This window comes from Ambystoma mexicanum, chromosome 6p (assembly GCF_040938575.1).
Source record: "Ambystoma mexicanum isolate Mex_15411 chromosome 6p, UKY_AmexF1_1, whole genome shotgun sequence".
Classification (NCBI taxonomy): Eukaryota; Metazoa; Chordata; class Amphibia; order Caudata; family Ambystomatidae; genus Ambystoma; species Ambystoma mexicanum.
Genome location: NC_090935.1, coordinates 1,007,082,359 through 1,007,108,658, shown reverse-complemented (window position 1 = coordinate 1,007,108,658; position 26,300 = coordinate 1,007,082,359). Strand labels below are relative to the sequence as shown.

General features: G+C 44.0%; 1 protein-coding gene across 2 annotated transcripts in view; it reads right to left on the bottom strand.

Annotated features, from left to right (window-relative positions):
• The window catches only part of SLC12A2 (solute carrier family 12 member 2), a 908,845-nt gene that overhangs the window by 620,770 nt on the left and 261,775 nt on the right, over positions 1–26,300 (bottom strand). For both annotated transcript variants that reach the window (XM_069625621.1, XM_069625620.1), the window contains exon 10: positions 3,136–3,287. In XM_069625621.1, coding sequence (XP_069481722.1) covers positions 3,136–3,287 — 152 coding nt within the window. The remainder of the gene's footprint in view (positions 1–3,135; positions 3,288–26,300) is intronic.

Sequence of the window (26,300 nt, the reverse complement as noted above, 5' to 3'; positions counted from 1 at the left end):
CAGCTCACGTTGCTCCTCTTAAGCTAAGCCTGGCTGCTCAGTCACACTACCAACTTGCGTAGCACAGGCTTTCATTAAAATGTTGGGTTACCTAATACCAATAGAATCATTGTAAAGTCCCACACCAGTTGGACTCTACAAATTATTACCAAACACTCGCAGAGGTTGTAATATTTTCAGTTTGGCCATCAGTTTTGCACTCCCTATGTACCATTTGTTACATCCACATTTAATAACAGATCACGTACATGCAGGTGTTTGATCTTAACGTTGCTTCCTGTCCGTGGATGTTTATATTCTGTTGTATTCACTCCATGTCTACAAGCTTTACATTTCTGGCATTTCAAGAACCCCAATTTCTTTGTGGACACCCAATCTGTTATTTTTTGATGCCAGAAAGCTTGGGACTAATACATTCCTTATCGATGGTGGCTTCCTTTAAGTTTCCATTGCTCTTACTACCATTTGGTCTTCAATGTCCTTGTCCTGCTTAAATATTCTCCAATGTTTATCAAGACTTTTTGGTTACCAGTAAATAATCTGTTAAATTCTTTGGATTCACATATGCCTTTTAAATTCATTGTTTTGAGTATTTCCTTTCCCTGAATATGCCCAAACTGCATTGGCAATTTACTTTCTGAAGGTACTGGCTGGGAACACATTTTGTGAACCTTACGATATAGAAAAGCCGCTCATAACATGTTATGACCATTTTTGTGAACAGGCTTCGTTTGCTGCTTTGCTTCGAAGCTCACTAGGACCTTGTCACATGGCAGTGGTGTATAGTGTGGGTTCGTTTAAATTTAGCAACCCCCATTTTCTTCGCAATTCTTGTGCGAACCAGCACCGTGTGAGGTGCGAAATTCGCTGCTTGTCAAGTTTTTAAGCTGCCTGCAGACTTATTTTTGCCTAAAATAAAGTTATGTTTTATTTGAAAATGTATTTTCCATGTGGATAATGGAATTTCTTTCAGACAGCATGATCTGAGGAGTGCTGCCGCAGCGCAATTTGGGTAAAGACTTTCAGCAATTGCAAAAGCGCACACATAAAATAACCAAAACAGTAAAAATATCACAGTTGGTCTTAAACATTCTAAAAGTAACCAAAACATCACTACAAGTATCCCAACGCCACTTCACTGTAAGGTGACATGTGCAATTGTAAAAATACAAGCGAAACAGTCTCCCAGTACTGACTACCTTGGGGACTAGCCAGGATCCCCATAGCAATTAGCAAAACAGGCAAGGGAAGTAAAGCCAGGGCAGGGTTCAAAAACAGCAAAAAGAAAGGGTGTCCCATATAAAGCAATGGAGGTAAAGGTGGAAAGAGAAATTCTATACAAACTACTTATGCCTAACTACATCTATACTTCGATCTACCCCCAACTAAACGGCTACGCAAAAAGCATTGCAAGAAAATCAAAATAGCCTTTAATAAATATAGTTCCAGTCTACAAAGTGCATTATAATTCTATGCACAAGTGACCTTATTTGACAGGAAGCCTGTTTAAGGCTGCATGGACCATATACATTAGGTTCTCTGCAATGCTCCTGTCCAGGCTCTCAAGTGCCTGGGCCGTGTGGTCCCATGGTAGCAGCCTAGATTCCTCAGCGGGGTTATATCCTGGTGACGTGAGGGCCATTTCAAGTCTCCATAAGGCAGGCCTCATATGCCAGAGGCGCCCGGCACACTCCGAAGCAGCAAGGCGGGGGGGGGGTCCAGAAAGAGTGTCCTAGCTGGGTTGGGTATGCTACGAGCAACACACACACACACAGGGGGCCTCAGCAGGGAACTTTGAGGGGTAAACAGCGGGCCCACCAAAGGCAGGCCCAGCAATGGTAACACTGCGCTCCCCTTCCTGGACAGGGAGCACAGCATAGAAAACATTGCGGTCCAGGGAGCTGTGATATTGAACTCCTCTGAATGGGGCATGGCGGTGGATGCTGGGCAGGGATGGTAGCTCTTTTGCATGGTGCTCCTGCTGGTGATCGCGCTGCATTAAAGGGGTCCAGCCTGAGGCTGTGAAAGTAGCAGGAATATGCTCCCTTCCTACTTACAATTGGGCACCTACCAGTTTTAAGAATGCAGTTGTGACTGCATAGCCTTTATGGCCTGCGGAATTATGCAAGTAGTTATCCAATGAGTCTTAAGGGCCTTCCAGAAAGAAGTCCAGTTAATGCTTACACCTCACAGAAGGCCCTGAGGGATCAGTTTCAGGTCACCAAAGCAGATGCTTGTGTGAATATCACTTACAAACACCTAAGATGAAACACCTGTATTAACAATGAGGTACATTGTGGGATTGGATTAATCCTTTGGATTCAGCGACAGCCTACAACTGTCAGCTTGTCAGAGTGCCTGAGAAAATAAAGGGGATTGGACTATTGTTTCACACAAAAATTATAAATTCCGGTGAAGGTAGCAGATCTCTTCCCAGTGATGTAACCTATATGCTATAAAGTCACTGTAAGAGTTCAGCAGTATGTTTTCATGATTAAACATGTGAGGTGCTAACCATATAGGCATACCAGAAGATTTGCAATTACTCAGTTCATATGAATGACGCAGAATCGAGCTTTTATGACCCAAGATGAAATAGTCAAGAGGAAATCGTTGCATGGGTGATGAACTGAATACATATAAATACAGGTTTGTCCTGATGAAGGCTATATCATTCGTGGAGCAAATTTAAGTCAGGCTCTGGAGGCCGAAACACAGTGTCAACATTTTTCAGTAAAATATCCTATCTTCTCTTCCAGCGTATTCCAACTCCACCCTTCCATACCCTCATGTCAAAAGTCGATTAACACCAATGCTGCATCACCATCTGCTTCATTTCCAGACAAGTTTGTTTGGCCCAAGACTACAGCGGTGATGGGGGCAGTATAAATGCCTTATAACAGAACGCTGTCCATCCCCTTCCCAGGTCGATATTCCAGAACTATTGAAGAAAGGTGACAGGACGTAGGCGTATAAATATGATCACTTGTACAAGTTGACAATCATTCCGCCTCAAAGTATTAACATTTATTTTAAAACCTTTCAAGTAGTATACTAAAAAAAACAAAAAGTACAGGAATCTATGCTCATCACCCATCGGAGAAAGCCAATCCAATTCTCAAACACCCGTCTTACCTGAAAATCTTCCATTAAGCCATATTTGCAGGGCGAAGATTTACAAGATGAGAAGTCAAAGTTCAAGTCGCATGCTGCTCCAGTGCAGTTCGATAGTGTTGCGATAATTGTGTCATTGAGGCTCCCTGTAGCATCCCGAACAACACAAGAACCTGCCAAAATGGTTTGAGGGGAGAACCCTTATTATTCAATTTTACAGGTAGTCTTAAAAGCATGCATGTTCCCCAACAATGTTACCCAACAGTGTAAACAGTCATTTATTTTTTACAAGTGAGATGCACAAATAAACGGCAGGCTTGCTTAGTTTCTACTTCAAAATGCATACATTTCACCATGTGTTTAGGCAATGCACAAGCCTGCATTGATTACACCAAAAATAAAATGCAGAAAGCTAGAATGTAGAACTGAAAGCCCTTTAGTGCTTTAAAAATATATATTCTATTTCGGTTTCTCCTTCTCAAGATTGTGTCTTGAAGCAGTCTTCTTGCCATCGCTTGGTGTGAAACATGTCCGTGCACGTGAGAATGTTCCTTTTTTTGTTTTAACTAGCAATTTTGCTGTGTAAAGAAGGAGGGGAACTTCAGTTGCATTCCCTCCACACGCTGGACCCTAGAGAATTTCAAGTACAGGTGGCATCAAAAGCACACACTGGTGTTACTTTCCCAACTGCACTAGAAAAACAAGTATTGGTGAATACAATAGTTAAGGTGTGTCTTCAGCAAGTGCTTGTTGAGCCTGGAGACCAATGGCACCCACAGCACCCTTTTTGCTTCGTGTGTATCCATGTCAGCATACTGACAAGACACTGTGACACTGTTTTTTGCAATAGACTTCACAGCGTTACTGCCAAACCGCTTATATTGCTGATTTTGCTTACACTTATGTGTAAACCATATTACTTATGCATGGCCTTTGATTTTGGACATTAGAATTGTTTATGGGAAGCCCCGCCCCCAACTACTCACGTCTGCTACATTAGGCACGAGCACGCGCCCTTGCGCGCGTCCCTCCAGGAAGTGCCTTTAGCAAGAGCCAGCTTGGCTCCGGGTAGCTCGGTGGGTAAAACACTGATTCCATAAACGTTCTGTTAACTTATTTTTCCAATTTTAGTTTAGGTGCTTGTTAGAAGTCAGCAATTGCTCAGCATGACAGACAATATAACTACCAGCATACATTGTGTTGCATTACAAGTGTTCTAAGTGTAGCAGTAACGTATAATTGAATAATTCATTCTTGTCAACTGACAGGTTATGTTGCGACAAATCTAGCTTTTAGACTATTTTGTTGCATTACCACCTTTGTGGGCGTTCTAATCCTGTAATTAAATAAGTTGTTTGATGTTTTTTCTTTCTCCCGACCCCAAGTGAATTTGGCCAATACGTTACCCTTGCACAGTGTTTGGTTTTTGCCTGTGAGAGTTGTGTTCACTGTTACTATGTATGTAAAACACCAAGCACACGGGTCAATGCTGATCTTTCTTGTAATCGAGGGAGAACAAGTCTACTTTTTGGGTTAACCCTGTAAAATAACCACTAGCTCTTACCTCAGTTAGTGCGTATGTGCTCGGCCGAAGCGTAGAGTATTAAAATTGTGCACGCAATACTAGATCATGGTGCGGGGGTCTCCGTAGTGGGAAACGTATCAAAGATCCCATTGAGTTTATGCAAACGGAGATGCATAATACCACATTGCTGCAGGGTGACTCAAAACGTGGCAATGAAACTACTCCACAATGCCATCTCCTTAAGGAGATGGCGTGACAATAGGTCCTTCCAGTCAAGTGCATCAATGTCCGAGACATTGTTTACATAGTGGTGTCGCACTCGGGGGTCACTGCCTCGCCTCAATTTGTTTTCTGATGCAAAAATCCTCGTTTCAAGCAACCCAGAAGTGCAACTTGGCTCAAACAAGGCGCACGTTCCTTCAATCTTTAGTGAAACAACAAATTCAACACCCTCTATCTCACCATCTCCTTCGCAATGGTTTGATAATCACATATCGGCTCCTTCTGTGAAAGCCTAGTGGGGTAAGCACATCAGACTCTCACTCGACCCATCTACACCGGCTGCATTACTACCCTCACATATGGAAGAGGTCTGTTTGCATAGTTTTATTCATGTCACCACTCCTCAAAAAAACAGTCTTTAGACCAGATGAATGACAGGGGCAATCATCCTCCTGCTGCTAGCTCACCCACTTCATTAAAAAGCCAATCGAGCCACAATATCCTTAGAGGAGCGCACAAATATCTTGATATTCAAAATGACACCGAAAGACATGCATCAATTGAGTTCAGAAGTGAATTTACGCATGTTACACAACACTAGCACACAATCATTGGACATAAATGAACCGATACAACTTCTCTTTTCCGGGCTTAACAAGAATTTTAAATCTCGATAAGGGTTCAGGATTCGACTCATCATGAAATATGTGATATTAAAGTCTCTGTAGCTGACATAACTGGCAAATTGAACAAACTAGAGGGGTTCATGTAAGCACAATAATTTTCATGGCCAACAAATGCCAGAATCAAATGCACCTACAGTGCCACACATGCTGAATGAACATGCTAGGGGGAACAACAGTGAGAACTGCTCAATAGCTACTCAAACCATGCATATTCCCCGGCCGGTGGCAGTGCAAAATAGATCTTATGCTGAAGTGATTAAAGATGTGTCATCAAGCAAAGAATGCAACTTGCAGGTATCTAACACTCTATTAAGTGCAGTTACCAACAACTCAGAAGATTGCCGCCATCATGAACTACCTTCTTAATCGACAAGGTTCACCGTTAAATACCAACAAGGAGTATATTGCCTCCTCCGTCTATAATGGGTCTCACATCGCATCATCCTCTGATGCACCCAACAGCCTTACTCCACTTACTAACAGACAATGAGAAAGATGAAGGAGAAGGCTCCGATATAAATGGAGCACTGCATAGAAAAGACCCACATGAAGCTTCTATGCAGATTATTTTGCGTAGAAAGAAGCGCGCTGCAGCAAGAGCGCAAAAACGAAAAACAAACAGCAAGATCCTACTGGGAAAAAACCCCCAAAAAACCAACAGATTAAAATCAATGGCCATAACTCAAATATGAAAAATATATGTAATCTTTAAAACGAAGAAGAGCTTCTTGATTTGAATCAGATGAATGACGAATCCAAATTACATTTAAAAAGCAATTTGAATCAACTAAAAGAAAATGAAGTACCAGCAGGTAGATTGGCTCTTAAACCATTGCATATACTAGCACCACCTGAGCCTACCAAAACAAATCATAGTGAGACAATGGGAGCATATAATTCGTTTGATGCAATGAATGTCCCTCTTCACCTTCTAACCAATAATGAAAAAAATTAATACAAGCATCAATGTCAAAATGTTTTCCAATTGCATGCTGTAAGCAGGTTAGGGGTGCTCACGACACTACTAAAAGATCTGGCTTCACAAGCTTTAGTGGTGTTAAACGCCCCAGTTCATTTAGCTGATCAATACATACATAGAACAGCTCCGATTTTACCTGTTCAGACGATGATCAATGGTGCAAATAAAGCGGTTGAACAGGGGCCACCACAATCAGTATCTAACACTTTTGGTGCACGGACAAATTCAGAGGACAATTTGCGAGCATCAATCATCTCCCAAAAATCGGACCCAAGACACTAATGTCACTAAAGAAAGTAGGCCTTCTATGGATCCTGCCCCCATGTCTGCCAATCATACACCAGCCGAGTCTACCATTCTTGAACTCACACTCGATCTGCCGAATATTATGGGGTGGACGACTGATTGCTCCATTAATGGAAGACGCAGACAAAAATCTAACATTTATGTTAAACACTTTTAAACAATGTCCTCAATTTAGAACTCTCAATTCAGAGGACATAGATTGGATCACTTTGTCCACGCGCAGTGTTAAGCAAGATGTGGAGCAGTAGTACCCTTTGGGTGCACTACAAAAACCTTGACCTCCTTGCAATAGGAACCCAACCTTTGGTATACGTCTGTACTACAAAGGTTGGTAGTGTGGCTGAGCAGCCAAGCTCATCTCAAGAGGGGTCAATGTGAGCAGTAGGATGGTTACACAGAGATTCAAAGTGACAAGTAACCAAATAAACACATGCACTCAAGGTTTCTTGATTAAACAATTATTGATTCAACAGTCAATTTCAATAAGCCTTCTTCAGAAGGGGCAATATAATAGCAACGCACAAATACACTCCAAAATACACTCTTAGTTTCTCCAAATCAGCAAATACCCATATGGGATGGCACACAGACACTTCCTACACCCTCAGGCGACTTAAATAGCTAGGACACTGGACATGCATATATCACTGGTACATGTAGAGCAATGCTGAGATAAGTGTTACAGTAAAGAGTTTACAGAATTAAACAAGAAGCAGGTAAGTACTTTTGTACACCCCCAATGCAAAGTAAATGAACACGTTCCTGGAAAGAACTTGTCAGGCATGATTGTATGCAGTACCCTTAGGGTGCACTACAACAACCCTGACCTCCTGGTAGTAGTAACCCAACCTTTGGTACAAGTCTGTACTACACACGTTGGTAGCGTGGACGAGTAGCCAGGCCTATCTCAAGAGGGGGCAATGTGAGCTGTAGGGGAGTTACACAGAGCTCCTCAAAATCCAGCAAATTTGCTGGGGGTCTCTAAGACAGAGGGAATTGGCACATTTCTGAGAATTCTCCCTAACAGAAGGTAAGACACAAGCAGAGGAGAGAAGAGTCATTAGGGAGCAAGGCCAGCCAATGTCAATTGGGCAAACGTAGAATCAATGCAGCGTCACAAGCTGGGAAGCTTGTGAGAGGTAGAAGATGCAAGCAACTCTACAGAAGCAAGACAAGTCTCAACTGAGGTCATGCAAGGCTACAACACAAGAGTTAAGTTCTTAGACTGTACAGTACCTTTGGTTAGAAGAAATTGATCCAGCTGGCTTCTGTTCCTGTGCAGCTGTGTAGATACTGTTGTTCCTGGGCCTCAGTCGTTGGGATAAGACGGCGGACGTCTGAGGACTCCTACACTGCAAAGGGATGTCAGCGGCAGAAAAGGACAAACTTCTATTCAGCGGCACTTTGCGGTTTCAGATCCTCGCATATCAGCAAATAGCACCACCGTGGAATCTCAGATACCACTCTGGAGTTTCCTCGCACCTGGGGTCCAGCACTCTTGAGGTGGCTCAGGCTTGGTCAGTCCTGCTTACTGGGAGTCCGTAGGATCTTCCACAAGCTCGGGTCAGATTTAAAAGTGATGCACTCTGTTTGGTGTTCCTCTTCCTGGCATTCCGGTTCCAGCTGCAGCAGACGTACAGCCAGCACCGAGAGTGTGTGTAAACGGATACACTTTGGAGTTGATTGGTTCCACCAACTCAAGGGGAGAAGTCGTCCTTGCAGGGCTTCTCTAATCGAGACGAATTAGGAACTTCAGCACAGCAGCAGGGCAAACCAACTGTCTAGGAGTTGCAGCAGGCATCTCTTCCAAGTTCTTCTTCGGATTCCTTCGTCCAGTGGTCGACTGACAGCTAGGCTGGAATGAATGGAAGAAACCTGCTTAAAAGGCAAGGCTTTTTGGCTTGGAAGGCAATCACAGCAGGGTGACTGTCCTTGCCGGACAGCCAGCCGGCCAAGCACCTTCGGGTGCATTCCTGTAACCAAGGGGATTAAGCACAGGGAGTTTCCCTCACTTCCTGCCCCTGCCAGACATACTGGAGCCAGAGGCGGGCTTCACTCGTGAACCCCGCCAAAGTCAACTGTTATGCAAAGTGTGTATGCAGTACCCTCTGGGAATACTACAAACAACTCTGACTACAAGTATAGACAACCCAACCTTTGGTATAAGCTTGTACTATACAGTTTTGGTAGTGTGTTGAGCAGTCGGGCTTATCTCAAGAGGGGAAACGTGAGCTGTAGTGGAGTTAGAGATTCACAGTTACAGGTATCCAAATAAACTCTAACAGTCAAGGTTTCTTGCATAAACAATTATTAATTTATCAGTCCGTTATAAAGCCTTCTTCAGAAGGGAGAAATATAACAGTAACACACAAATACACTTGAATACTGTACACTCAGTTTCTAAATCAGTAAAGAACATTTTGGGATGGCCCACAGACACAACCTACACCCACAGGTGACTTCTATAACTAGGGTGCTGGGGACATTAATATATCACTGTTGGCATTTAGAATACTTTTTAGAAGTTGGTAAAAGGCAAAGGATACTAAAACAAGAGACCACAAATATTCTTAAGCGGGCAAATACTTTTGGATCCTCCAAGAAGAATCATACAATTCAATAAACTAAGCCAAAGTCAATGGACAAAAGTCTTGTATAGGATTAAGCACTTCGGGTAAGTAAATGGAAATGTCTTTGCACAAGTTCTTAGGAGTCTTTGATGAAGAAGAATTAAACGTAGGGCCACAAGCCGATTAGACTTGTGAGGTGTAGGAGGTACTAGCACTCTACAGTAAGAGGCAAGTTCTCTCAGACTTTTTACATTACCTTAGAAATGAAGAAAAAGATGCAGCTGATGACTTCTGTTCCTGTGCAGCTCTGCAGATATCTCTGTTCCTGGGCCTCAGTCGTGGGGACAAGAGGAGGGACGTCTGGGGACTCCTGCAATGCACTGAAACGGTCAAAACTCGCAACCGGTAAACTTCAATTTCAGTGGCTGTTCAGTGTTTCAGTTCCTTGTGTCTACCGCAAATAGCAAGACTGCGGTTCCTGGCTTTCAAGATTAACTTTCCTTGCTTCTGGAGTCACGCACTCTGTTGAAAGGGCTCAGGCTTGGTCAGTCCTGCTTCCTGGGAGTCCAAAGGATCTTCCAAGAGCTCTAGGCTAGCTTGAAAGCAACACAATCTGGTGTCCCACTCCCTAGTTACATGGTTTCCAGCAGCAACTTGGTGGAAATTCAACCAGCTCCGAGATGGATATCCAGTTGGCTTACTTTGGAGTTGATTGGCCCCACCAACTCAAGGGGAGAAGTCGTTTGTGCAGGGGCTTCTCTGTCGATGCGAACTTGGCATTTTGCCACTGCAGCAGGGTTTCACCGGGCAAAGCAACGGTCCAGGAGTTGCAGCAGGCATCCTCTTCAAGTTCTTCTTCGGTTCCTTCGTCCAGTGGTCGGCTCTGCCTTCCAAGCCAAAAGACTCGCCTTTTATTCAGTTCTCTCCCATTCATTCCAGCCTAGCCGTCACTCACCCAGCAGGGTTGCTGTATTTGCTGGACAGTAAGCCGGCCAATTACCACAGAGTGCATTTGGGTCTCCTAGGAGACCAAGCACAGGGTGTTTCGGGCACATCCCTCACTTCCTGCCTACCCTAGACACTCAGGAAGCCAGAGGCAGGCTTCACTCGTGAATCCCGCCAAAGGCAAAATGAACAAAGACCAAACATGGTTTGGCGCGCAGAGTAAGTCTCAAGAAGGACCTTTCCACAAAAATGGTGAAAAAATAAGACCGGGCGCCATTTTGACAAAGATGGCTCCCGTGGGTGCTTTACTGTACGGTAAAGGCACACCATTGTAGTTCAACAAAACTACTGCCACCAGCCATTCAGTGAGCAAAGGGCAAAATTAAAAATGTTACATGAGAAGCTAGACAAAGGGGATACTAAGTAACCCCTCGAGCACTCCATTGTTAGATAGTGTATGCTGGGCCTAGCAAGTTACAATGGTAAGTAAAGTCAATTTCACTTTATGGCTCTGGGAAACAGTAGTTTATCCCAGAGGCGATAGTTAAACCTGGGGGAAATCTGAAAGACTTCCCTGTGCCACTGCACTGAAGGTGCTGTGTGACACGATATAAAAGATGATGCCTATGGAGTTTGTCAGACTCCATAACCAAAAGAAACAGTGTACAAAATCACATTAAAATACATGAGTGGGAAAAAGGGTCTCCAGGTTAAAAAAAAAAATCAAGCCCTCAAAATCCAGCAAAGTTGCTGGGGGTCTCTAAGGGGGAGGGGATGAGCACATTTCTGAGAATCCTCCCGAACAGAAACAAAGGGATCAAACCTGGTTTGGCGTGCAGAGTAAATCTCAAGAAGGACCTTTACAGCAAGAAATGGCAAAAAAAGGCAACCAGGGTCATTTTGACAAAATGGGCACCCATGAGTGCTTTACTGCAGCTGCGAACGCCACCAGCCATTAATTGTAGAAAGGGTAACATAAAAGTGTTACATGAGAAACCCCTCCAGCACCCCAAGATAAGATGGTGTGTGCTGGGTCTAGAAAGTTACAAACTGTATGTAAAGTCAATTTCACTTCACTTTCACCAAGGGAAGGTATTTAAACCTTTTGGGAAATCTAAGAGACTTCCCTCTACCACTGCACTGAAGGTGCTGTGTGTCACAATGCAAAGATGCCTATGGAGTTTGTAGACTCCAAAACCAAAAGAAACAGAAAACAGTTACAAAGTCCCAAAGGCCAGCAAAAGAGCTGTGGGTCTCTAAGGTGGGAGGAATTTAGCACTAAACTGAAATTTCTCCCCAACATGCAACAACCACAGTATATGCGGGTTCCAATCCCATCTAATACTGAAATTGGTGTGGAAATATTAAGTCCGACTTTGTAGACCTGGGACTCGTCTCACGACTTTTAGGACTGAGGAATCAGCTAAAGAGTTTATTGAAACTCAGGAAATTGAGATGGATGGTAAAAACAGTGTTCCTCCTCGCGATTCCCTGCTTACTCCCCAAAATGCAGAGTTACTAGCACAGTTTTCTTCCATCGCAAGCACAGTCGAGGACTGGTCGTGGTTGGAATCATTTATGAAGTGTTTTGTCTCAATGAGCAACATCAAATCGCAAGCACAGCCAGGATCGTTTTAAAATTCAATCATGGAATTGTTGTGGCTATACATATTTGTTCACCTGGCTTATCATTGTCTATTTTCTAGCGCCAGGGTGCTTTTGGGTGTTTGTGCGCTCTATAAATGCGTATAACATATCACTAGCAAACCTCTATCCTTATACAAGAGACCATGAAACTGCAGACCTTCCATATTAATGGATGCACCACCTATAACCAGCCAGCCAGCAGTGGCAAAGTAGGTAGACCGGTAGGTGGCCTAGCAATCCTTGTGGATACAATCTGAAGGTGGAGACCACCATCAGCCAATTCTAATAAATTACTAGCGATTGAATTCACTCTTGTGCGACAGTCCAATTCGGTCTTTGTTCTTATCTGCATCTATTGGAAACCGGCGAGGATGACCATAGAAAACATGTTTACGCAACTAGACAATCTACTTGAAGATAGCTTCCTGCGCAACTCTTATTTTCATATTATACTGGTGGAGACCTCAATTCCGCTAGTCTAAATTGCTCTAAATTCAGCATTTCCTCACAGGCAACTTTAATTCTGACTGCTTCACAAAGGTTAGCGATGGGTGGAAAATCTGGCAGATTGGGATTTGCAGCTTGTCGAGTTTGCAGAAAACTCACACTTGTACTTCGCAGAGAGGAGCCTCGAGCTCCTACATCCATTTCTTTTTTGTTTCATATGATTGAACCCATCACAATTGACAATCTTAATCATATGGCTACTGTCATATGATTAAGATTTCAGAGTGATCATATGGCTCTCAGTCTAAAAGTAAAAATGTGTTTGGGTTGCTACAACGAAACTTCAAATTTAGCATCGAGATCGATAGACCCCTTCTATCGATATATTGGAATCCGAGGCTCTGTCGCAAATTGACCTACAGAGTTAGTTTAGACATTGGTTATGTCTCCCAATTCAAATATTCCGGCGTGGAGTCGAAACAAATTGAGCATTGCAATATGAATATAATTAAATATCATCTGAATAAGATATCACACCAGAACGTCAACAAACAGCGAGTTCATCAACATACTTTCAACTCGGAAGTTGCTTACCTCAAAAGCCACAAAAATAGACAATTAAGACAACTTAAACAGATGCAGTCTGGATTTATATATAAAGGTCTAAAAAGAAGCCTGGAAAATGGCTGCCTAGCCTGTGTGCTCCGTGTGCCATCAACAAAGATCCGACATCAGCGGCGGACACTATGTCCACTTCAAGCCGCAATTCTTACTACGTGTAGCGGTTGCCCCGAGGAACGTCTGCCTCGAATTCTGGGGTGTCTATGGCCGACTGAACTTTGGACGCCTTGTTGGACGCCGTGACGGGCCAGAATGCGTGGGCCTGCTGAGCGGCTGCCTTGGAGCCGCAACCAGACTGATGCCGACACCTGCAGCGTCCCCAAGCATCCAGACGTTGCTGACGCCCGAGCGCGCTCACGGCCACCTGGTGCCACCCCTATTGTGGGTACCGCAGTGTGCCTTCTGCTCCGGAGGACACCATACGATTGTGACCTGAGCCACGGCGGGACCTGCGCAGAGGGACTGCCCGGGCAGGGAGTGCCACATCCCAACCACTGCCCCGGGAGCGAAAGGGGGGCTGCGGCTGCATGCGCCGCACCGCTGGCACCTCCCGCACTGCAGGGATCTGGACTTGTGGTGGCACTGGGCTGGGCTCCGCAGGCGGGCAGCGTAGCATCAGGAGCCTCGCGCATGCCCTGGAGCGACCTGTCGCAAGGGCCTGTCATCCAGGCACACTGAACATCCCGACCTGACCCCAAAGGTCTAAGAACCACGCGATAGTTACTGCGGAGCTCCACTGAACCCTGGCTGACTGCTGGAAGACACTGGCAACCACCCTGAATACCAGCCCGGAACAGGCCGTCTTTGCGCACGTGAGAAATCTGTTACTTGAAGGCCTCGAGCTGTGGCGGCCCAGACTAGAGTTCATCCCCCTCCCCTGCACCGCCCTCGGCCCCCCGCCTGCAGCCTAGCCATTGTATTTCACAGTGGCCACCACCTACGGCCAAATCACCCATCAGCCTGATGCCACCTATTGCAAGACCTAGCACAGACGGCCCCTCTGCCACCAAGGGCATTTATACTCGCACTGTGGCTGGACCCTGCACCCTGGGTCCTGATAGGCCCTGGGCAACCAACGCAACATTGCCTGAGTTCAATTGACAGACTGATCCACTCAGGCCCCTACAAGGCTATTGGACCAATACCCCATGCTCACTTTAATACTGGCCTGGGCGACTGCTTGCCACGCCACTGCCACCCACGGGCCCGGTGAAGAGGACAAAGTACATACGCACATCAGTCGTACCACTGCTGCACAACACGAACGCCACTGTGACCTGCTCCATCCATACCATTTCATCGGGGGAGTGACCGCTTGTCAAGATGTGTCCCCACCCTCGCACTGGCTGACCACCCCCAGAGAGACTGTATAATCAACGGTCCGACTCCTGCTAGTTGGCCTCGCTTCACTATATCTCCATCCTGCTCCTTCACCACTTAACGGACAAGCTGACCGGCCCTGGCTTGAACTACGGCAGCGAACAGAACGACTGAACATCTTATGCCAGAGCCCACTCACAATTTCAACTGAATAAAGATGTCAAACAGACCCCAGGGGGCCAATAAAGTGGAGGCCATGGATAAGTTTACCAAGGTGGCACCTAGACTGGAAATGGGACACTCATCGTCCAACCAGGAGGGGTCATTCCTGTCCCCAGATATACAAGCCCCGGACCTTACTGCAATGATGGAATCCATGGCTTGAAATTTCGGCCTCCTTCCGCGAAAAATTAGATGATCTAAGTGCCAGTGTCGGATCCCTTAAATCTCGACTAGACCAAGCTGGTACCAGGATCACGAAAGCGGAATCCAGAATCGGAGCTAATGAGGATGGACTACATACTTCAAGATACAGTCACCTCCCTCACTCGCGACATGAAGTCCGTAAAAGTGAAGTGTGATGATCTGGAGTCCAAATCACACAGGAATAATATACGTATTATTGGTGTTCCAGAGAATGCCCTCAAAGGTCGCATGGAGCTAGCAGTTCAAAACCTGCTCAAAGAACTACTGGACAACCCTAAACTGTCCCCCTTCTTCACTGTAGAACGTGCTCATCGTGCCCTGGCTCCACGATCCAAACCTGGAGACTTCCCCAGGCCCGTCATCGCTAAAATTCTGAGCTACAGGGACAGGGACCTTATCCTACTGCGCCTCGGCTCCCAAATAATCAGGATCTTCCCAGACTTCTCTGTGGGAGTACAGCAGGAGAGGCAACAGTTTCTCGGAGTGAAAAAGATGTTGATGGAACGAAACATTCCATATGCAATACTGTTCCCCGCTTGACTCAAGTCCACCTTTAGGGAGAAACTATACTTTTTCACAGTCCCGGATGAAGCAGTGAAGTTTATAGGAGGCACATATACCGCTCAGCATTCCAGCTGAGGACCTCATGGACAATGATTGAGCCAAGATTTGACTGCTCCCGAGCTACTTAACCTTTTGATCATTGACATCCTTTGGTTCCTGTGTTGATAGGAATATTGAGTCCACTGCGCCTCACCTCATGTGGGAATAGTCTGTTCAGTTGTGGTACACTGTCATATGGGCCATAATAGGGTACTTACCCGGGTGCTATACACCTCCCACACTGGGATACAAATCGGTACCCTTCACTTATTGTTATGTTACACTTTGCATAAGCTACTTGGAAATGACTGCCCATATCTGCATTTAACTTAAATTGCTTCCCACAGCTATACGTCCTGGTGAAATAAAAAACTAGGTCTTAGTGATGCAAACCGCAAGTTTTAGTACCAGTTCTGGTACTCTATCGCTCCTGGTTAGTGGATTACACGCCAACAGCGCACCCCATTGCGGTTGCAATGGCTACTTTAGAGGGTTCGTCAGGTGTCCGACTCCTGTTGGGCCAGCAGCGTGACTGAACCAAGTTGGGAATGACCCGCTGTCACCATTTTGAGGGGTTCTGTTGGGGGAGGGTGGAGAAGGGGGAGGGGGGGACAATGCCAGTTATAACAGGGTGGTGAGGGAGGGGGGGGTGGATCCGTTTGGGGAGATATCGGAAATGGCAGAGGCGAAGCGGCACTTCACACTATGAGGGAGTGTCATAATGGCAACAACCTTATCCGCAAACGCACATCAGGTCATGCTTGCTGGGATGTACCCTAGGATACACGAAGGACCGTAAATGTAATGTCCTGGAATATCCAGGGATTGAGTAACTATACCAGGGCCCAAAAGATCATGGCATACACCCAAAGGAATGGCATCGAGATACTCATGCTGTAGGAAACGCACACCCAGGGTCACCTGGCGACGAGCATTGCACCGTCCTGGGGGCCCAATAGGTTTTACACGACCTACTCCACACAGGCCAGAGGCGTGCTAACGTTGATCCATAAATCTATCAAGTTCACATTACAAAAGTGTTACATTGACCCTGAAGGCAGGTATATTGTTGTATAAACCAGGAATCTTTTAGTGAACACCTATGGTTGGTCCCAATGTGGAAACCCAGAGTTTCTTTGATGACGTCACCTCTATCCTGTTGGGCTATGTGGGAGTCGAGATCATCTGGGGGGTTTGGAGGGGGGGGCAGGGGGGTTTATATGAACCTCATACTTGACCCCGAATTAGATAGAACAGGAACTGCACGTTGAACCCTGTCACACTCGGCACGCAGATTACACATGCATTGCACAGAACTTGGCATCCGTGATGCTTGGAGGTCCCTCCATCACAAACTGCATACATATACCTACTACTAGCCTGTACATGATAGCTCCTCCACAGTTGACCTTTTCTTGGTGTCTGGTGACCTGATGGGGAAGATAAGACAGGGCCCAAATACTCACTCGTACATTGTCTGACCATGCTCCAATCTTCTTATCAGTAGATCTGGGACCATCTATGCCTACATGTAGTACATGGCGTTTCAAATCCGCTGCCCTCCGACATAGTTTTCAAGGCTGACATACTGGCAGACATTGTTACCTTCTTTGAATGCAACTCCCAAAGGGATACTACCGCTAGGGTTCGGTGGGACGCTTTAAAAGGTATACATCAGGGAGATGTCCATATTGAGGGAGGCGGGAGTACTGAAAACTAAGAAATTACCTCAATCGCTCCAAATCAAAGCTGTGGGAGTTGGAGCTGGACTGTACGACTTCAGCTGACCCTGCTAAGCTTACACAAATAAGTGAGGCACTTAAAGTCTTTAAAACACATGCCATGAGAGAGGTCAGCTACTTTATTCGCCCATAGGCTGCTCGAGAATATGGGGAGGGCGAGAGACCAGGTAGGACACTGGCAAAACTAGCGAGAGAGGAATGGGGCCATACACCAATTGTATCTGTCAAGAACGCGCAGGCCATCCCCCAATGGGCGATCAGCAAATATTGGCGACCTTCGCCGAGTTTTACACCAACCTGTACGCACTGCATAGTGAACACCACATGAGAGATCTTCTTGACCAGATCCCCACAACATGTACATCTCACCTGACAAGAGACCAACTGGAATCCCTGATCTTGTTATCGTCAGGGCTATCTCAGATCTCCCAAAGGGCAAGGTACCTGGCCCTGACGCACTCACTCCTGAATTCTATCAAGAACACGCCGCGATTCTCGCTTCTAAACTATTGGCGATCTGGGATGACTCACGCTGAGAGTCCATCCTCCCTCCTTTATGCGAAGCTGTCATAACGGTGTTGCTCAAGCCCGACAAACCCGGCGACGAGTGCAGCTCGTACAGGCCCCTCTCGCTAATGAACACTGACATCAAGATCTTTGCAAAGGTTATAGCAAACCAGTCCCTCCCGATCATGACCCACCTGGTGCACGAGGACCAAGGGGGCTTTGTTCCCGGGAGATCTAGCTCTCACAATATCCGGCGGCTTTTTGATGTGATGGCTAGAATTGACCAGGACTCTTATGCATAGCGGTCATGCTTGATGCTCAAAAAGCATTTAACATGGTCTTGTGGAAATATATGTGGCTGGTATTGGAGACAAAGGGGATCGGCCCCAATATGATGATTGGAAATATCAAATTGCTATACACCGCTCCTGTGGTGAGGGTCCGGGTCAATTCTTTAACATCCAAACTACTCACACTTTTCAGGTGCCCTCGACAGGGGTGTCCATTCTCCGATTCTATTTGCACTAGTGATCGAGCCAATGGCGGAATATGTCGGAGCACGTCATGCCCATAGAGGGATACAACTGAAAGATACCCCCAAGATCATATCCTTGTACGCAGATGTGTTATTATATATTAGAGAACCCGCCACCCACCTAGACCCCATTTTGCAGGATATCGCATGCGTGGGCACCTTTTCAGGCTTCATGATCAATTACTCCAAGTCGGAGATTCTTCCACTCCCCAACAACCTGCCTCAGTACCACTTTGCTGGTCCAAGGGGGGGAGGGGGGGGATTAAATATTTGGGAGTCCAGGTGTCCTTATCCAAGCCGACTCTACTAGCGGATAATTATGCAGCTGCGGCGCAATTGGCTGAGTCAAAAATGAAGAGGTGGCCCTCTTCCGTTGTCACTCACTGGGAAACTCTCCCTTATGATGATCCTGGTCCCCAAACTGCTTTACATCTTTAGTAATGTACCAATCTAGCCTGGGAGACAATACTTCACAAGCTACACAAATCTTGTGCACAGTTCCTATGGCACTCGGGTACAGTTCCTAAGAAATGGTCAGACATGGCACTTCCATATGAGAAGGGGGGATTCACTGCTCCCGATTTGATGTTATATTGGATAGCCGCACAAGACCAGTATGCCGAGTATTGGTACCCAGAGCCCTCCAACTTGTCCACACGTCAGGTTGGAAAATCTGGCAGCAGCTGAGATTAATATTATGACCCTGATATTTCATCGGGACTATGAGCCAGACTCGCATCTTGATCCAGTACCATCCACCCGTCTCGCCTGGGACCGACTCCTATACACAACAGCGGTGTCCTACCCCTACTACAAATGGCTGGAGGTTCCTGGGATTGGAACCCACACATGACACAGTCTTGGCCCGACACTGGGAGGCCTCGGGCTACCGTGCATTAACCGTCTTCTTTCCCGAAGGGAGGTTCATTGATCTGCAAACATGCAAGCAGGGTCACTCTGGATCAGCACTTGAGATGTTACAGTATTACTGGCTCCGTGCTGCTTTCCGCGCTGAGTGGCATACTTTTCCTAATGAACCCCCTGATACTCCGGAGGTTGCCTACATAGCTAACTCGAGTGGTGCCCGCAGTGTTGTCTCCACTCTATAGAAAATGTTGGCAGGGAATCCTACCCAGCCCTCCAAAGCACGTACTGAATGGGCAGACTAATTGGGCATCGAGATCTCTGACCATCTCTAGGAAAAGATAAGTTCACACACAAACAAGGTATCCTTTCATTTCCGTTACCTTGTCATGCAGTTTAAATTACTGAACAGGTTGTACTATATTCCCCAGAAAATCTCCAAGTTCACGCGCATAGGCACTCACACCTGTGCCCGTTGTAAGGTGGAAGATGCAGACCATCTACACATGTTCTGGACACATCATATACTGGGAGATTTCTGGGATGGATCCTGAAGGCCCTCACTGACATGACCGGTATGGTGATCGAGCCTAGACCACTGGGAATATTGTGTGGGGTGTGGGATACCGATAACACTAGACGGATGGGTAAGTTCCTAAACATAAGTTGCATGGTAGCCAAGAAATGTATACTTCAGGGCTGGAAGAGCCCCTTGCCCCCCCCCCCCCAACCTATCAAAAGTGACTCAATGCACTCCCCTGGTCCTGGACTTGTGAAGAGGAATACTTAATTATGCTCCCAGTGCAATCTCGCTCCAGGAACGTATGGGCTGCTTGCAACAGCTACCTTATCGATCAAGCCGAAAATACTCACCAGGGCCCTCACAGGAACGATCCTGAGAGTCATGCTATCCTGTAACTATCCATCTCCTTTTACTGATGTAATATATATCCTTATGTGAACTGTGTTTTACTGATATACCAATCATAGGTTACGCTCGGTCATGTGTGTTTTGCTGTACACCTCTGCCAATAAACAAATATATATATATATATATACACACATATATATATATATATATGTGTGTATATGTGTGTGTATGTATGTATATATATATATATATATATATATATATATCAGTAAAAAAAACTTTGTTAAAGGCACGTTATGGTTGTAAGTAAAACCGGAAAACCCTTGAAATTTGCCAGTTATGGTAAGCTAAGCATCCATAACTCGCGCCACCACCGTGCACTGCTAAGCCTAACACCCAGGACATCAAAGATTACATCACAAATGTCATTGATGACATCACTTGTCCGACGCCCCCTTTTTTCCTTTCCTGACTAGGCCACATGATTTTCTTCAGTAACAGTCAGGAACTAAAAATTGTAAATGTACTATATTTGTAGACCTATCCTTCAAGTATGTTCTTACAATAATTCCCTTATGGTCCAGTCATATCATATGAAACATATACAAAGGGGAAGACACAACCTTTAAAGACAGCAATCCTTTTTGTGCATTAAAATTATCAGTGGAGTTATCTTGAAACACTTGTGTATAGGCGCGTTACAAATACCATATCATATCATATCAGCACTGATAGTTTTGATTTTTTTTATTACTGTACTTTCCCTGTATATGCTCATATTTTTATATGTTGTACTCCCACTATTTTCCTTAGGGTCCAGACACATCATGTGATATATATAGATTGGGTAAGTAACAGCTTTGAAACAGAGCAATCATTTCTCTGCATAAAGGTAATCAGTTAGGTTATGAACACTTTCTGCTACTATTGCTGTTTTTTTTTCTTACTTCAATTCCCTTGTATATATTCATATTTGTATGTGGTGTTGTCTCTTTGTGATTGGTCTATAATAATGCAATTTAGTAAGTGGGTTTTATTACCTACTTATCACAAGTTTCACTGTACGCAAAACTCTAATATAAAAACAGTCATCATTTCACTATTCAACATGGCAAGCTTATGAATACTGCACCATCATGTATGCTGCACACAAAGCCTATGTTTCTACATGAGTACCTTAGTATACTGGATTGAAGTTAATAATAGAATGCTATTTATATCAATGCATAGCTTAATGCACCGATTAGCACTTGGTATTTATTCCAATAATCTTTGACACTTTTTTTTATTAACATTACATCAAGAATCCCTTGTACAGACTTTTCATGAAAGGTAAATGCACATGTGATGTCATCAGTGATGTCATCAACGACATTTGTGATGTCATCTTTGATGTCCTGGGTGTTAGGCTTAGCAGTGCACGGTGGTGGCGCGAGTTATGGTTGCTTAGCTTACCATAACTGGCTAATTTCAAGGGTTTTTCGGTTTTAGTTGGAACCATAACGTCCCTTTAACAAAGTTTTTTTCAGTGAATTTCATAGGTTTTTAGTAGCGCAACTTAATAACTTTGACTTTATGTACATGTAAAATGGAACATACTGAACCTCTTCTACTGAGCTTGATGTCCGCGAACTCTTAATGTACGCGGACATGTTCGGAGAACAGTACCACTACCTAAAAACTCTGGGGAAGTATGTTTGATTGTTCTATCATAACATAGGAACATTTAACAAATTCAAAAAGCAACACACATTATATGTAGTAATAAATGAGAAATGTAACCCATATATGTAACACACTAACCATTCATTTAAATCCAATATGTTCTAAAATGGAATATACCAGAAGAACATAAATTGGCTTCCAACATAATTACCTCACAGACACTAAAGAACTAAGAACACCACCAGACGTACACAGTAGTTAGAACATATTTTACCTGAAATAGTAAGTGTACTTCATTTTACTCATATTTATAAACTTTCTGTATTAGATAAAAAATAAATATATATTTTTCCCCTCACAGAAATGTCTAGTACTCTGGAATGGCTAGAGCAGCGTTTCCCACATGAGGAAATGTCACAAGATAGTGAAACTAATGGTAAACACTTTACAATATAAACCATTTTATTATTATTTTATATACATTTAACATATATTTTTTTGTACAGAGCATACCAAAATAGAAAATACCTCTGAAGAAGCGGTTATGGAAAACACGCTTGAAAGCATAAAAGAAAAAATTGATTTATTGTTGACCAATTTTAATAATTTGAAAACTTTTGTTGAAGATCATTTTAAAACAAAAACGTCATACCATTGCCCCACATGTACTTGTCCCCCCTCACCATATCCCAGTCAAGTATCCCCAAACCCTCTCCATAACCCAAAACGTTTTGATGCGACTTCCATCCCTTCTTCACCTGATGCCAATCATGTTGAAACCCCTAATTCTCCTGTTTTTGTTTCCACCTCACCTTCTCCGTCATAAATTAATATATGTTAAATAAAGTTAATTTTTTATATTGAGCTGGAATTCGTTTCAGTTTTAAAAAAAAAAAACACAATGTAGGAGTCTGCGGACAGCGCTGGTGTTCTGAAATGTTCGTTAAGAAACGAAAATGGAGGTGTTCTGAGGACGCCATTTCTGTCCGTATTGTTCACAAGCAATTTGACACTGTTCTAAGAACAAACGCCTGTCCGTACCTGTTAGTTTGACGTCTGACTCCCTTTTAATTACTTCAGGACCCGAACAGTGTCAGTAGAACATCAACGCGCATGCGCAAACCAATGCCCGTGCATTTGGTGTCCTGCGGACAGCCGCTTCCTTCGGGAACATGTTCGCGAAGCGACCAGGTGACCGCGCCCACGCTGATCGTGTGTTCTGAACGCGGAGACTGTTCGTGTCCCCGAACAATTTAAAGGTACATTTTCAAGTAATCCACAATATTTTCCAATAAAAACTCACCAAAGCACATACCAATTATAAGTTTATACATACTTTTTGAAACCTTTTGAACCTTTTTTTGTGTTTGATCTGTCCGCGGACAGCATGCATGTCCGCGGACCGCGCACAAGAATCCCTATAAAAGACCACGCCCTAGAGCTTATTCTCATTGTGCTTCTGGCTATTCTACACAGCACAGAGATTTTTGCTGCAACCTGCAGATTTCCATCTTCAACCTGATGGCTTCTGTGGCTCCACTGCTGCCAGCTGGTGCTGTGTCTGCCTCAGCACCATCCCCCACCACCACCACCACCACCACCTCCCCAAGGGCCTGAAGAGGGGAACAGGAGTGAGGATGCAGAGGAGGAAGAAGAGGATGAGGAAATCCCTACTACCCGCACTAGGCATGAGCCTTGGGTGTGGCGGTTGTTTACCATTCATGGCAATGGTCCTAAGGCTCATGCGAACCGTGTCACCTGCAATGAGTGCAAAATGATACTCAGTCGCGGGAGGCACGGTTCGTACAGCTTTGGGACCACTACCATGAAGCGACACCCGAGGTCATTTCACTCTGGGGCTATTCGCAAGGTTGTACCTCGCGAAGAACGTAGTAGGTTGATTTCCTCTACTTCATCCTCCGTTTCTGATCCTGTCACCACAAGGACCACCTCTGTGGGACAGCGTCTTCCTCAAGCTGCCTCACAGGCCATATAGAATTCTGATGACCCTTACCTTTCGAGGGTCACAGTTGCATGTATGTACCGTGACACAGTACTCTGCAGGTCACAGTTGCATGTATGTACTGTGAACCAGTACTCTGCGACTTTGCAGTGCTTTTGAGACTATCGTCTCAGAGCATGAGAAGACCTGCTCACTACCCAAATAAAACCCACTCTACATCTTCCTCTCTCAGCCCGCCCTTTCTTATCCCTGTGGTTGGTGCCCCCCCCCTTTCCCCTCCTCTCCTAGTGTGTCGCATATAAAAAACCAAAAAAAATACAAGATTACAAAAATCAAAAAAAATAAGGCTCTTTTCAAAGCCGCCTTTCACAGTTAAAAAATAGAAGTGAAAATAAATGAAGCAGTGCCCTTTGTATTTTTTCGAAGTCCGTGGACAGTCCGCAGACATCTAAAGAATTGGGTTGCTACCCTATCATAACCATTGCAATTTTCTCTGGTAGGAAGTGGTGGCTCTCAAAAGAGCCTTTGGGAGGTGTTTGTATGTCAAAAACTATAAATACTTAACACCTACTTCAAAATGGATGCTGTAATTTTAAAAAAAAAAAGGTCGTAATGCATTTTGTATATTTCTCAAAAAAATCTGATTGCCAGCATAAGTAAGATGGACTCCATCTCTGCAAAAAATGTATGTACTTCAAAACATAATATTTTCATTGTGAAAAGAGGACATGCCAAAATCTCTTAGAAAGGCACAAACAGCTTTATTAACATTGCGCCTTGCTTTTTCCATTTGTGGACCAAATGAAGAAGAACAAAGCCATATTTGTCTCCGTGCAATCCGTGAAAATATTACTTGAGAATTAGGGAACATGTCCATGACCTTCCCAAGTCCTTCTGTCATAGAAAATTGACAAGAAATTCCAGACATGTCCTAAACTGTTCCCTCCACAATGAATTACAATTATGTCTGGATGTTGATCTGTCTCCAAACTAGCACAAAGAGGTAGATAGTCCAACCACTTCATTCCACGTACTCCATGCCAGTGTACTTCCATTTGTGGAAATCCAAGATCTACAGCTACTCCACAGCTTTCTGCATGCACCTTCAACCAATGTATCCATGAATCTCCCAAAATCCAAACAATCTGTTTTTTGAAACACATAGCCATCTGTTGTTCTCTCAGCAAAAAGAGTATCTGAGAAACACTCTCCTGGCACAACACACCCACTAAACTTTCCTGACAAATCCATTTCAGTGCTCATTCTCATGTGCATGACTTCTGAACCCAAAAATCCCCAGATGCAACACCCGATGTCCGCGAACTACCGCCATGTCCATATCGTAACATGAACAGCCCTTCTACCATTTCCACTTCACGTTGTGCCATTCTCTCATTGGATGTAGCTAAGAAGTCACATGACCATCCACCAATCACATTCAAGACATCTACATCATAGATCAGCACTGCAAATGCACTGAATCTCTGAGTACACGTGTCATATCATTGGCAAGCACCATCTACAACAAATATTGTAGAAGTCTCCAAGATTTCTACTTGCAGCTCCATGCATGTCCAAATGCATGAACACAAACTACAGGTATGCATATTTTCTGTACAGTAGATGAACACATTTTCAAACTGACGTAATATTTTTGTTTTATTTCTTTATTTATTCAATTACTTTAATTTAAGCAAGACATTGAAACACTTACCTGGAAGACCTTAGTTACAGAAATAGTGGTATTCAGTGGTACATTATGAATTTCACAAACATAGTAAAGATATTTTGTTTGCTAAAGTTAGTCATTACAATACAATTTGTTCATTAAGAACATATCATGTGTATTGAACTTGTGCGACGTATCTTATGTGAATAAGATAGTTTTAATGGTTTTGAGGAAGGCGCTGAGGATTTCAATTAAAAAAATCAATGTCTAAATTAAAAACAGTGCTATATACAAAATTACTAATTTGTTTCTTTTACAATTGCAGTGAAGACCATTCTCCTGAAAAGAACCAACCGAATTTGAAGAACAAAGAACTAAGAATTAACCTGTTCATTTAAAAAAAAATGAAGTAGAATATCACAATAATATTTGTATTACTGAAACACACTGTAAAGTTAATTCATGCTATTTCTGTGCCTAAAAATAGAGATTGTGCACCATTCTGTCCAAAAGTCCCCATGTCTTAAACAGCGATTTACAGACAGAATGGCCCACACATTCCTATTTTTGGACACACAAATTACCCAACTCAACCGCTACAATTTGGATATTATAGAACAAACAACTGTTTTAATAGTATACACTAGATTTACTATTTGAACTTCTCCACATCACTAGCTTACATTTTTTCTGCCATCTGAACCCCAGTTTAGTAGCATATAAATTCAAGAATACCCATCCCTACTAGTTGTAGTTCCCAATGCACAATCACACACCATTACATACATCTTTATCATATTACTCAAACACTCATGCACACAGCACACATACATTGCAGAACACCCCAACCCATAACTTCTTTATTTTTTTCAACAGACCCTAAAGAATGCCTACCAAAAGTCAAGTCTGTAGAAAGCAACACAGAAGTAGAGCAAATGAAAATAAAAGTGTCCAACATAAGCATCCATATGTAGCGGAATTTGTAAAAGAAGTTGAAACAAAACAGCTAATACAGTAATTTAGTGAAACAAAAGAAGTTGCAAGTGGAAAAACTTTGCCTCCTATCAAAATGT